The sequence below is a fragment of the Felis catus genome, chromosome D1, assembly GCF_018350175.1.
Source record: "Felis catus isolate Fca126 chromosome D1, F.catus_Fca126_mat1.0, whole genome shotgun sequence".
NCBI classification, from domain to species: Eukaryota; Metazoa; Chordata; class Mammalia; order Carnivora; family Felidae; genus Felis; species Felis catus.
Window position 1 is genome coordinate 31,126,722 of NC_058377.1, and position 12,901 is coordinate 31,139,622.

Sequence of the window (12,901 nt, forward strand, 5' to 3'; positions counted from 1 at the left end):
CATCAGTTCTTCCTCACTCTAGCCTGGGGTGAGCCTGAAGGGTGGAGGACCTAAGGGATGCCTAGAGGTGTCCAGTGGGGAGAGTACATAAAGCCTAGTGAGTAGATGAGGCATGAGGGCAGAGTGTGTTCTTTGGAGCAGATATGAGGAAAACAACTTGTCTTGTGCATGCGGTATGAGAAACTTCAGATGCAGTCAGAACACTCAGGAGCTTATGGTCAAAGGGAAGAGCTAAGGGGAAGAGCCAAAGCAAGGAGATGGCTAGGAGGCCCAGACAGTGGCCACAGAGGGCCTGAGGCCTCCTTTTAGTATATAAGGCCTCATCCTTCAGGGCAGGGTTGGCAGTTTCCTGTAAAGGGCCAGGTAGCAAATGTGTTCAGCTTTGCAGACTACATAGTGTTTTTCACGTCAACATCACTATGCCCCAAAGCAGCCGCAGACAGTATGTCAACGAATGGGCATGGCAGGGTGCCAATAAAACTATTTATTAACATTGAAATGTGAAGTTAATATAATTTTTTTGTGTTCCCACATCTTGCTCTTTTGATTTTATTTTTCTAACCACTTAATAATGTGAAAGACATTCGTATCTTGCTGACTACACAAAGACAGGAGGCATAGTGGCTTTGGCCCACACCTGGGGTTTGCTGACTGCTGGTCAAGGGGCTGGGTTGGTTTGACAGGATCCCACTGGACAGACCTTTTGTTGTAAAATTTTAGAAACTGTAATAAGATGACTTGACACAAAATCTTGTGCATAAAACATGGTTAGACAGAAAATTAAATGCTTAAGAATGGGAAGATTGGGATTATTCCCTATTAGGACATAAAAAAAAACCCCACACTGAGGCTATTCTAATATACAAAGCATACAAAAATAAACATTTCAAATATCCACAAAACTCCTTTATAGCACGTTTCAGAGTATTTCATTTATATCTGACCTTCAAAGGGTCTTTGTGAACAGTTAGGCATTCACCCATTTTACAGAGGAAGAAACTCATGGCCACAGAGCTAGTGTCACTGACCCAAAGTGATGGTCCTACAAGGGTAGGGCCAGGATCATGTCCAGATCCTCCTTGTGCAAATATTGTTCTTGTTTTCACTTTCCCATACAGGTGGTCCTCTGGAAGAACTATATTCTGAAATATCGCTTACAAGTCACTTGGAACATGGGACTTTTCTGTTTAGAGAAAGGAAAAAGTGATTAGGTTCCCAGGTTATCCACAAATGACTGTTTCAACTATAATATAGCATAACTTCACTCCTGCAGTGGCATCATGAATTCTGGGTCCTGGTGGCTGTGAGAAGTAGGAAGGAGGAGATCAAAATAATTTACTTTGCCCATAGTGGCCATTTACAATATTCCCAAGTGGTCAGTGATGTCTGTGTCACCTCTGTCTTCTTGGCCTCCTGTTCTCCCTACTCTGGCCATCAGGGTCCCTGATTTGCCCTAGACCAGTGGCTCAGCCTTGCTCCGATCTGTGGAGGAGCTTTTAAAAACTACCAATACCTGTGCCCCACCTCCAAGGTCATTAACTGGTCAGGAGTGGGGCCTGCGCATTCATTGTTTTAAGTTTCCCAGATGATTTAGATATGGGACCAGCTTTGAGAGCCACTGTAGCTAAATCCAAACCTCTCTTTTTGTGCTGTAGCTGACTTCAGCAAAGTGCTAGGAAGGCTTCTGCTGAAGTGGTTTCACACTGTTTTGGTCTCATACGTCCTACATCCATTTGGTTGCTAAGCCTGGTAAACTGAACTGGTCAATATATTTGTCCTCCCAGCTCTGATCACAACTGCCCAAGGACAGACTGTTGTTTCTGGTCTAGAGCAATACTTCTCAATCTGTCTGTGGCGAAGAATCATTTTTCCTTCTGTAAAAAATTTTTTTTCTAGTCTGTTACTTGATAAAACACATTCAAAAATTATTACTAGAAAAAGGAAATGAAAAGATATACAAAGTCCCTGCCCCAGCTTTTATGATGAGCTTCAACAGACATAAAATTACCTTCATTACGGTAAAGGTACCTCAATTTCTGTACCAATCCCAGACTGTAGCAAGCAGTTGTGAGCAGTGAGTGCCAGTGCCAGGCATACACTGTTGAGGGGCTCCAGGCTGGGATACTGCTCACACAGTCTTCTCACCAGTCTGCTTGCTATTCTTGGAGTACATCTGCATTCACTTTTTAATACTTTTGCCCCTAGTTTCCTCTGTTTTCTTGTATTCTCTGCCTTCAAGACCTGTGAAATAGTTATCGTCTAAACAAAGCCTTCTGACTCCTCCTGGATGATTTAGATAATTTCTTCATTCAACAATTAGCTGTATATATATTTCAGCTACTGCCCTCTGCCACTGCTAGGCCAGGTTACCCTAACGTGTGACGTCCAGTGCATAATGAAAATATGGGGCCCTTGTTTAAAAAATATTAAGAATTTCAGGATGAAGGTAGTGTGTCTGAAACTATGTGTACAGTGTGTGCTTTGATACATTTATATGTTGTAATATGATTGCCACTGTAGCAGTATTTATCACATGACATAATTATAGTACAATATTATCTATATTCATTGCACTGTGGATTAGGTCTCTGTGGCTTATTTAACTACTTGTTGCAAGGGAGCCTTCTCAGCTTGGGACCCTGTGTGGACTGCACGCCTTACATGCCCTGGAGGGCCAGCCCTGGCCTTATCTTTGCGCTTGGCTTATAGCAGCCAATAATTTGTAATTATCTGAGTGTGCAGTGATGTGGAGAACATTGTACATGTCAGAAGCATCTGGTTTGGAGGAACTTTGGTAGGACGGGAGCTAACTTCCTGAGGAGTGTGTGCAATTGAATTTTTCCCATTAATAGCAGGGCTCCAGCTGCTTTACAGTTTAGGGTATGTAACTTTATATTCAGAGCTGAAGCATTTGGCATTGTAGGTGGAGGAGAAGCTGGCTGGCATGTAGGAAAAGGACCCAGCAGGAATACAGGGCTGTGGAAGAAATGGAGAGAGAGCAGGAGGGATGGCTCATCCAATAAGCACGTTGGGAGAGTCAATGATGGTGTGTGCGACATGCATGTGTTCTCTGCCCCCATGACCTGCACCATTGGTCCCTGTGGCTGGCCAGAGCTCTGTGAAAGAGCTGCCTATTTGAAGTGCACAGAGAATGGCTGAATCCAGAATCAAGACTGAAGATCTCAGCCCATTTTGGTTCATGCATCTCTGTTTCTTCTAAGCGATAACAGTCCCCAGTGTGTATCAGTATCGATTGAATGAAGCAATTTGGGCCTTAAGCAGTGGCACAGTTTTAGCCAGTGTTACAAAAGGAATGGAAAGACCAGCAGCAGTTTAGGGAGCTCTTTTATGCAGAAGAGCCCTGCAGGGCAATATGCCTCCTAGTGGCAGGAACTGTAATGAAAAGTGGGCATAGAAGAGGCACCAATGGAAATTTGCTTTTGCCCCAGACTCACTCACTCACTCACTCACGCTGTTGTTTTCTGTCTCCAACTCTCATATATATATATATATATATATATATATATATATATATATGTATATCTATATATAGATGTATATATCTATATATCTATATATAGATGTATATATCTATATATCTATATATAGATGTATATATATATAAATTTGTGTGTGTGTATATATATATATATATATATATATATATATATATATATATCTCCAATTTCCCCTCTCCTCCACCCCCCATCGACTCTCAGTTTGTTCTCATTATTCAAGAGTCTCTTATGGTTTGCCTCCTTCCCTCTCTGTAATGTATTTTTTACCCCTTCCCCTCCCCCATAGTCCTCTATTAAGTTCTCAGGATCCACATAAGAGTGAAAACATATGGTATCTTTCTCTGTATGACTTATTTCACTTAGCATAATACTCTCCAGTTCCATCCATGTTGCTACAAATGGCCAGATTTCATTCTTTCTCATTGCCAAGTAGTATTCCATTGTATATATAAACCACATCTTCTTTATCCATTCATCAGTTGATGGACATTTAGGTTCTTTCTATAATTTGGCTATTGTTGAAAGTGCTGCTATAAACATTTCGGTGCAAATGCCCCTATGCATCAGCACTCCTGTATCTCTTGGGAAAATTCCTAGCAGTGCCATTGCTGGGTCATAGGGTAGATCTATTTTTAATTTTTTGAGGAACCTCCACACTGTTTTCCAGAGTGGCCGCACCAGTTTGCATTCCCACCAACAGTGCAAGAGGGTTCCCATTTCTCCACATCCTCTCCAGCATCTATAGTCCCCTGATTTGTTCATTTTAGCCACTCTGACTGGCATGAGGTGGTATCTCAGTGTGGTTTTGATTTGTCTTTCCCTGATGAGGAGTGACGTTGAACATCTCTTCATGTGCCTGTTGGCCATCTGGATGTCTTTAGAAAAGTGTCTATTCATGTCTTCTTCCCATTTCTTCACTGGATTATTTGTTTTTTGGGTGTGGAGTTTGGTGAGTTCTTTATAGATTTTGGATACCAGCCTTTTATCCGATATGTCATTTGCAAATATCTTTTCCCATTCCGTTGGTTGCCTTTTAGTTTTGTTGATTGTTTCCTTTGCAGTGCAGAAGCTTTTTATCTTCATGAGGTCCCAAAAGTTCATTGTTGCTTTTAATTCCCTTGCCTTTGGAGATGTGTCAAGTAAGAAATTCCTGCGGCTGAGGTCAGAGAGGTTTTTTCCTGCTTTCTTTTCTACGTTTTTGATTGTTTCCTGTTTCACATTCAGGTCCTTCATCCATTTTGAGTTTACATTTGTGAATGTGTAAGAAAGTGGTCTAGTTTCATTCTTCTGCATGTTGCTGTCCAGCTCTCCCAGCACCATTTGTTAAAGAGACTGTCTTTTTTCCATTGGATATTCTTTCCTGCTTTGTCAAAGATTAGTTGTCCACACATTTGTGGGTCCAATTGTGGAGTCTCTATTCAATTCTGTTGGTCTGTGTGTCTGTTTTTGTGCCAATACCATGCTGTCTTGATGATTACAGCTTTGTAGTAGAGTCTAAAGTCTGGGATTGGGATGCCTCCCGCTTTGGTTTTCTTCTTCAATATTACTTTGGCTATTCGGGGTCTTTTGTGGTTCCATACAATTTTAGGATTGCTTTTTCTAGCTTTGAAAAGAATGCTGGTGCAATTTTGATTGGGATTGCATTGAATGTGTAGATAGCTTTGGGTAGTATTGACAGTTTAACAATATTTATTCTTCCAATCCATGAGCATGGAATGCTTTTCCCTTTCTTTGTATCTTCTTCAATTTCCTTCATAAGCTTTCTATAGTTTTCAGCATGCAGATCCTTTACATCTTTGGTTAGATTTATTCCTAGGTATTTTATGCTTTTGGTGCAATTGTGAATGGGATCAGTTTCTTTATTTGTCTTTCTGTTGCTTCATTATTATTGTATAAGAATGCAACTGATTTCTGTACATTAATTTTGTATCCTGTGACTTTGTTGAAGTCATGTATCAGTTCTAGCAGACTTTTGGTGGAGTCTGTCAGGTTTTCCATGTAGAGTATCATGTCATCTGAAAAAAGTGAAAGCTTGACTTTGCCAATTTTGATGCCTTTGATTTCCTTTTGTTGTCTGATTGCTAATGCTAGAACTTCCAACACTATGTTAAATAACAGCGGTGAGAGTGGACATCCCTGTCGTGTTCTTGATCTCAGGGCGAAAGCTCTCAGTGTATCCCCGTTGAGGATGATACTAGCTGTGGGCTTTTCATAAATGGCTTTTATGATGTTTAAGTATGTTCCTTCCATCCCGACTCTCTCGAGGGTCTTTATTAAGAAAGGATGATGAATTTTGTCAAATGCTTTTTCTGCATCGATTGACAGGATGATATGGTTCTTATCTCTTCTTTTATTAATGTGATATATCACATTGATTGATTTGCAAATATTGAACCAGCCCTGCATCCCAGGAATGAATCCCACTTGATCATGGTGAATCATTCTTTTTATATGCCATTGAATTTGATTTGCTAGTATCTTATTGAGAAATTTCGCATCCATATTCATCAGGTATATTGGCCTGTAGTTGTCTTTTTTTGTCTGGTTTGGGAATCAGAGTAATGCTGGCTTCAGAGAATGAGTCTGGAAGTTTTCCTTCCCTTTCTGTTTTTTGGAATATCTTGAGAAGGATAGGTATTATCTCTGCTTTAAATGTCTGGCAGAATTCCCGATGATGCCATTTGGTCCTGGACTCTTATTTGTTGGGAGATTTTGGATAACTGATTCAATTTCTTTGCTGGTTATGGGTCTGTTCAAGTTTTCTATTTCTTCCTGTTTGAGTTTTGGAAGTGTGTGGGTGCTTAGGAATTTTTCCATTTCTTCCAGGTTGTCCAGTTTGTTGGCATATAATTTTTCTTAGTATTCCCTGATAATTGCTTGTATTTCTGAGAGATTGGTTGTAATAATTCCATTTTCATTCATGATTTTATCTATTTGGGTCATCTCCCTTTTCTTTTTGAGAAGCCTAGCTAGAGGTTTATCAATTTTGTTTATTTTCTCAAAAAACCAACTCTTGGTTTCATTGATCTGCCTACTGTTTTTTCAGGTTCTATATTATTTATTTCTGCTATGATCTTTATTATTTCTCTTCTTCTGCTGGGTTTGGGGTGTATTTGCTGTTCTGTTTCTAGTTACTTTAGGTGTGCTGTTAGATTTTGTATTGGGGATTTTTCTTATTTCTTGAGATAGACCTGGATTACAATGTATTTTCCTCTCAGGACTGCCTTCGCTGCATCCCAAAGTATTTGGATTGTTGTATTTTCATTTTCATTTTCGTTTGTTTCCATATATTTTCTAATTTCTGTAATTACCTGATTGACACATTCATTCTTCAGTAGGATGTTTTTTAACCTCCATGCTTTTGGAGGTTTTCCAGACTTTTTCCTGTGGTTGATTTCAAGTTTCATAGCATTGTGGTCTCAAAGTGTGCATGGTATGGTCTCGATTTGTTTATACTTATTAAGGGCTGTTTTGTGACCCAGTATGTGATCTATCTTTGATATGTTCCATGTGCACTCGAGAAGAAAGTATATTGTGTTGCTTTGGGATGCAGAGTTCTAAATATATCTGTCAAGTCCATCTGATCCAATGTATCATTCAGGGTCCTTGTTTGTTTATTGATTCTCTGTCTAGATGATCTATCCATTGATACAAGTGGAGTATTAAAGTGTCTTGTAATTACCACATTCTTAACAATAAGGTTGCTTATGTTTGTGATTAGTTGTTTTATATATTTGGGGGCTCCCGTATTCTGTGCATAGACATTTATAATAGTTAGCTCTTCCTGATGGATAGACCCTGTAATTATTAAATAATCCCCTTCTTCATATGTTGTTACAGCCTTTAATTTAAAGTCCAGTTTGTCTGATATAAGTATGGCTACTGCAGCTTTTTTTTGATTTCCAGTAACATGATAATTCTCCTTCCCCTCACTTTCAGCCTGAAGGTGTCCTCAGGTCTAAAATGAGTCTCCTGTAGACAGCAAATAGAGGGGTCTTGTTTTTTTTTTTTTGTTTGTTTGTTTTTGTTTTTTTTTAATCCATTCTCATACCCTATGTCTTTTGGTTGGAGCATTTAGTCCATTTACATTCAGTTTTATTACTGAAAGATACGGGTTTAGAGTCATTGTGATGTCTGTAGGTTTCATGCTTGTAGCATTGTCTCTGGTACTTTGTGGTCCTTGCAACATTTCACTCAGAATCCCCCTTAGGATCTCTTGTAGGGCTGGTTTAGTGGTGATGAATTCTTTCAGTTTTTGTTTGTTTGCGAAAATCTTTATCTCTCCTTGTATTCTGATTCACAGACTTTCTGGGTAAAGGATTATTGGCTGCATATTTTTCCTGTTCATCACATTGAAGTTTTCCTGCCATTCCTTTCTGGCCTGCCAAGTTTCAGTAGATTGGTCTGCTACTACTCTTGTGTGTGTACCATTGTATATTGAGGCCCATTTATCCATAGCTGCTTTCAGAATTCTCTCTTTATCCTTGTATTTTGCCGGTTTTACTATGATATATCATGCAGAAGATTGATTCAAGTTACGTATGAAGGGAGTTCTCTGTGTCTCTTGGATTTCAATGCCTGTTTCCTTCCCCAGATTGGGGAAGTTCTCAGGTATGATTTGTTCAAGTACGCCTTCAGCCCATTTTTCTCTCTTCTTCTTCTTCTGGAATTCCTATGATATGGATATTGTTCTATTTGATTGCATCACTTAGTTCTCTAATTCTCCCCTCATACTCCTGGATTTTTTTTGTCTCTCTTTTTCTCAGGTTGCTGTTTTTCCAAAATTTCATCTTCTAATTCACCTATTCTCCCCTCTGCCTCTTCAATCCGCACTATGGCTGACTCCATTTTATTTTGCTTCTCATTTGTAGCATTTTTTAATTCATCATCACTATTTTTTAGTCCCTTGATCTCTGCAATAGATTCTCTGCTGTCCTCTGTTTTTTTCAAGACCAGGAATTAATTTTATGACTATTATTCTAAATTCTTGTTCAGTTATACTGCTTAAATCGGTTTTGATCAATTTGTTAGCTGTTGCCACCTCTTGGAATTTCATTTGAGGAGAATTATTCTGTTTTGTAATTTTGGCTAGTTTTTTGTCCCTTATGCATTTTAAATGCTTGTTGTGTGCTCTGCACCTGCAAGCACTGCTATATGAAAGGAGGGTTATACAGTGTCCAGGGCCTGGCCCTTCAGGAGGTGTTTTTTCAGAGATGGTTACTTGCTCTCTGTTGTGTTTGTTTTTTTTTATTACCCTACTCTTAGTGATATTTTGGACCCTCCTCCAGGTGTGCTTTGATTTGTTCCTTGGAGTAGCCCTGTAAAGGAAAACAAATAGACAAACAGGAGACAAAAACACACAAACACACAAACAAATAACACAAACAAACAAAAACAAAAACCTAAAGACTAAAAACAAAAAAACCCCAAACACTGACTAAAGTAAAGAAGAGGGTAGAGGCAGTGCTAATGGAAGAGAACATACAAGGAGAGAAATGACAGGAGGAGTGGCGGTGGGGAGCGTGGGGGCGGAGGGGGGGAGAAAAGATAAACATTGATTAGACAGAGAGGTAAAAGGCTTAATCCAGATGAAGAGAAAGGAAAATAAAGAAGGAGGCAGGGAAAAGGAAACAGATAAAGTTACCCAGACAGAGAAACTATATTGCTTGATTATTCCAGAGAGAGAGAAAGGAGTGTAAATAAGGAGGTGTAGAACATGTATCAAGACAATGGATTAAATATGTCTGTTTAGACAGACAATAACCAGAGTAACCAGCCTAGGGCATGGAAGAGATAAGGAGGAGAAATGGGGGGGGGGATGGAGAATATATCTATATATCCAGAATTGACCTAGAGTTAATCCAGGCAATGCTGCGTCGCTTGTCGGGAGTAGCTGTCTGCAGGGTCTGTGCTGCTGTGGTGATATGCAGTTACCCAGCACAGAGGGGCATGGTTTGGCATAATCTGGACCCACCTCCACTCTGGGCCCCAGTACTGATCCCTGAGGCCCCACCTTGGTGGTGGTGGTGTGTGGAATGGTGATCCCCCAGTCTCTTCTCCATGGAGCTGGACCCGATGGACTCTGTTTGAGTCATCCTTATTGTGCCGAGGGCACAGGTGGGGAGGTCCTTCTCGCTCCACCAACTCCCGTGACCCTGTGCTTGACTAGGATTCAAAGTCCCGCTCTGTGCACTCTGGCACTGGGGAAGCGCCTCTCAGTGTGACGGATATGTGGTCCTGGCTGGCTTTGTCTGTGCCCCTGCACTTCAGGGAGGACAGCCTTCTCCTACTGGGGACCAAGAGCCACCACCTTTGCCACGAGCCCCCGGGGTGGCAGACACAGGCAGGCTTTGTCTTTTCCCACAGCACTCCAGAGAGATGGCAGCCTTTTCCTCCTGCAGACTGCACCCTTGGCCCAGCCACTGTGCCCAGGAGTGGCGGACACAGGCAGATTCTGTACTATCACATAGCCCTCCAGGGAGGGAACCACTTCCTCCAACTGAGGACTGAGCCCCTGACCTACCACCACACCCAGGCTCCCCTCCTCTCCAGGTGCACCAACAGGGAGCCAGCTCCAGTCCAAAGAAAGCCCTGCAGTTAGAGATCGGATCCCTCTCAGTCTCAGTCCCTGGTCTTTCTCCTGTCCAGATACGGTCCTGCACTTCCCTAGCCGCTCTTTCTTTTCCCTTTGTCTCTCCGTTGAAGGGAGTGCCTCCGCTCCGTGCCCATGTGGCTGTTTTTTATCTCCCCCAGTTTGCAGTTACCCACCTATCTTCTTTCCAGCTTCCCCATTTTATTCCTAGTAGATTCAGTCTCTTTTCCTCCCAGGCTCTGGTGTTCAAAGTCCTTTGGCTTCTGCACTTCTTTGTTTGAGAGTGGCAGGAAGTATGGGTCCCCCTACTTCTCCGCCATGTTGGCCTAGCTGAGGTTCTTTCTCTCCAACTCTCTTGAATGTCCTGGCTCCTCCAGCGTCTCTTGCTGGGTTTCTCTCATGGCCTTTGGAGACTGGGGAGAAAAGACAGGGAGGGAATTCTAGTCATGGGGATCAATTTGAGGGCTCTGCTTGGTCGAGTTGCTTTTCCAGGGACTAACACTTTCCAACAGCCCTCCCAGGTGGGGCTCTCTGTTGTGCTAGATCATCACTTCAACTTGATCTTTAGATAATAATTAAGACTTGGAAATTTGGTCAATGAATAAATGCTCTTTCTAACCCAGATACCTCCTTCCAGGTATTTGCACCTCAAGCCGGGCAGCTGTGACCACAGTGTGGCTCAGAGGTACTATTTGAAGTAGCTGCTCCTTTGATGTTTAGTCAAATGGCCTAGAAGAGCTGGCCATTGTAGGAACCTGCGTGCCACACCTGCCCTGGGCACCCCGCGCCCCCTGAGAATATCCATTCCGTGCCGTGTGCCCCCACCTCGCCCTCTGTCCCCATAGCAGAGTCTCCATGTTGACCATTGTGTTTGTCTTGTTCCTGACTATAGTCTCAGCTTGCTCTTCCCCTACAGTGGGGTGCATATGAGTGTGCTGAAGAAAGATGCCTTTCAAGGTTTGGCTAAGTCGGAGGGTGGGGAGCCTTTTCTGAAGGCCTCAGAAGCAGGCCTGTGGAGAAGAACCCTGTCTCCTAACACTCTGTGCTGCTCATTGCTGAAGATAAGCCAGGCTTGCCAGCTGCCTTTTCTCCTTGCAGGTTGGACTGGTATAATCTGGTCCCTGCATGGCTGAGACACCGGCAATCAGGGCTGCAGGCCAACGGCCAACACTTCATGCTGGAGGACTCCACCTTCTGGATCTTTGGGGGCTCTGTGCACTATTTCCGGGTGCCCAAGGAATACTGGAGGGACCGCTTGCTGAAGATGAAAGCCTGTGGCTTGAATACCCTCACCACGTGAGTGCTGCCACCACCCCCGCCCCCCCCCCCCCCCCCCCGCCAGAGCTTTGGCATCTGTGGCATCTGTGTCCTGGGCTTCTTCTAGGCAGCCTAGCCTGTAGGTCTCCATCGTGTCAGGATGGGGGAGCATTGCCAGATCCTGGACCTGAGCAGTCCCTGAAGAGAATCTTTGTGCTAAGCTTTGTGAGGAAAAATATAGGAGGATCAGGTCACCCACACTCCTGCTTAGGTTTGCCAGCTATGACACCTTCCTTTTCCTCATCTGCACAGCACTCCCCACTAGTGCATATGAGGAGACAGGATGGATGTAAGGTTTAGAGGCAAAGAAAGAACAATGGTGTATACACGAAGGAATATAGTGAAGGAGGGGAGTGTAGGGGTGGAGGTGATTAAATTATCATATATATATATATATATATATATATATATATGTATATTTTAAACAAGCACTCCACCCCCCAATTTATTTAGCAAATGAGTGTGATCTTTTTCAAAATAGCTTCCTAAGGAAGTTCTCATCACCTTTCAGCATTCCTGTTTAGAATTATCTTCAGAGCACTATGGCTTCCAGTCTAGCACTGACCACAATGACAGGCACATGATAGGCACTCAGTACAATGTTGAATATGTGAATCAGTTAAAAATATGCTCAGTTGTGAAGAATCTTATCATTCTGTGGATTTATTTTTCAAAACTGCCAAAAGATAGTTGGATCCAAGTCTATGAAATAAAGTGGGTTATATCAGGCTGGGCTATTCTATTTTCAGGAAAAAATATGTGATTACAGATCAAGGATGTGGATTTTCTTGGGTGGTTTGTTGAAGCAGCTCTGAAGATAATTTCTAAAAAGAATTACAGGAATGTTCTGGGCTATAACAGCACAGTTGAAACACATGTATATAATTTTCCAGAAGGATTACTTAAAAGGATCCATTTATTTGTGTATGTAAGTTCTGATCCTGAGGGTACATTCACACATCACAGGACTCCTGAAGCTGGTGGGAATATTGTAGGCTAAGCATCTTACATTATAAAATCTGAGTAATGTGTATTTCCTTAAATGTGGAGCTCCTGAGTCTCAATTGGAAGGGGCTCCACTGGAAGTCAGGGGTGGGTGGGAGTCCAGGAGAGGAGCAGCTGTGTTACTATCATACATCCCTTGAGTTGGGCCCCTTGAAGAACTTACTTTATTTCCTTATCTTCTCTTTAGAAGATAAGGAAAAAGTTATTTGACATTCTGGTTGCTTCAGTAAAAACAGGACTGATCAGAGGTTTCCTCTTACCTTACTTTTAACTTACTCTCTTAGAAAGTTACCTTTTCTCCACCAGCTGATAAAGAGAGAACAGGAGACATGGGAGGGAAGGAGGAACGTGGGGAAGTGCATGCTAAAGCTGACCTGTGATCACATCTTATGCTTCACCCAAATCTTACTGGCCTTCTCTCCCTTCTCCTAAGGAGATGAGTTGTTAGCCACCCAGGGACTGGCCCTGG

At 42.2% G+C, this 12,901-nt stretch overlaps 1 protein-coding gene and 1 long non-coding RNA gene across 5 annotated transcripts in view; one reads left to right on the forward strand and one right to left on the reverse strand.

Annotated features, from left to right (window-relative positions):
* Positions 1–12,901, forward strand: part of LOC101098487 (beta-galactosidase-1-like protein 2) — a 50,778-nt gene that overhangs the window by 8,687 nt on the left and 29,190 nt on the right. For 3 of the 4 annotated variants that reach the window (XM_045038551.1, XM_019811577.3, XM_045038554.1), the window contains 2 exons: positions 10,748–10,795; positions 11,209–11,406. In XM_045038551.1, coding sequence (XP_044894486.1) covers positions 10,748–10,795; positions 11,209–11,406 — 246 coding nt within the window. The remainder of the gene's footprint in view (positions 1–10,747; positions 10,796–11,208; positions 11,407–12,901) is intronic. The other variant, XM_045038552.1, reaches the window with a different exon arrangement.
* Positions 892–10,867, reverse strand: LOC123380410. The gene is made up of 2 exons (XR_006586144.1): positions 10,287–10,867; positions 892–1,183 (listed from the first exon to the last, which is right to left on the reverse strand). It is a non-coding gene; the product is annotated as an uncharacterized LOC123380410 (long non-coding RNA).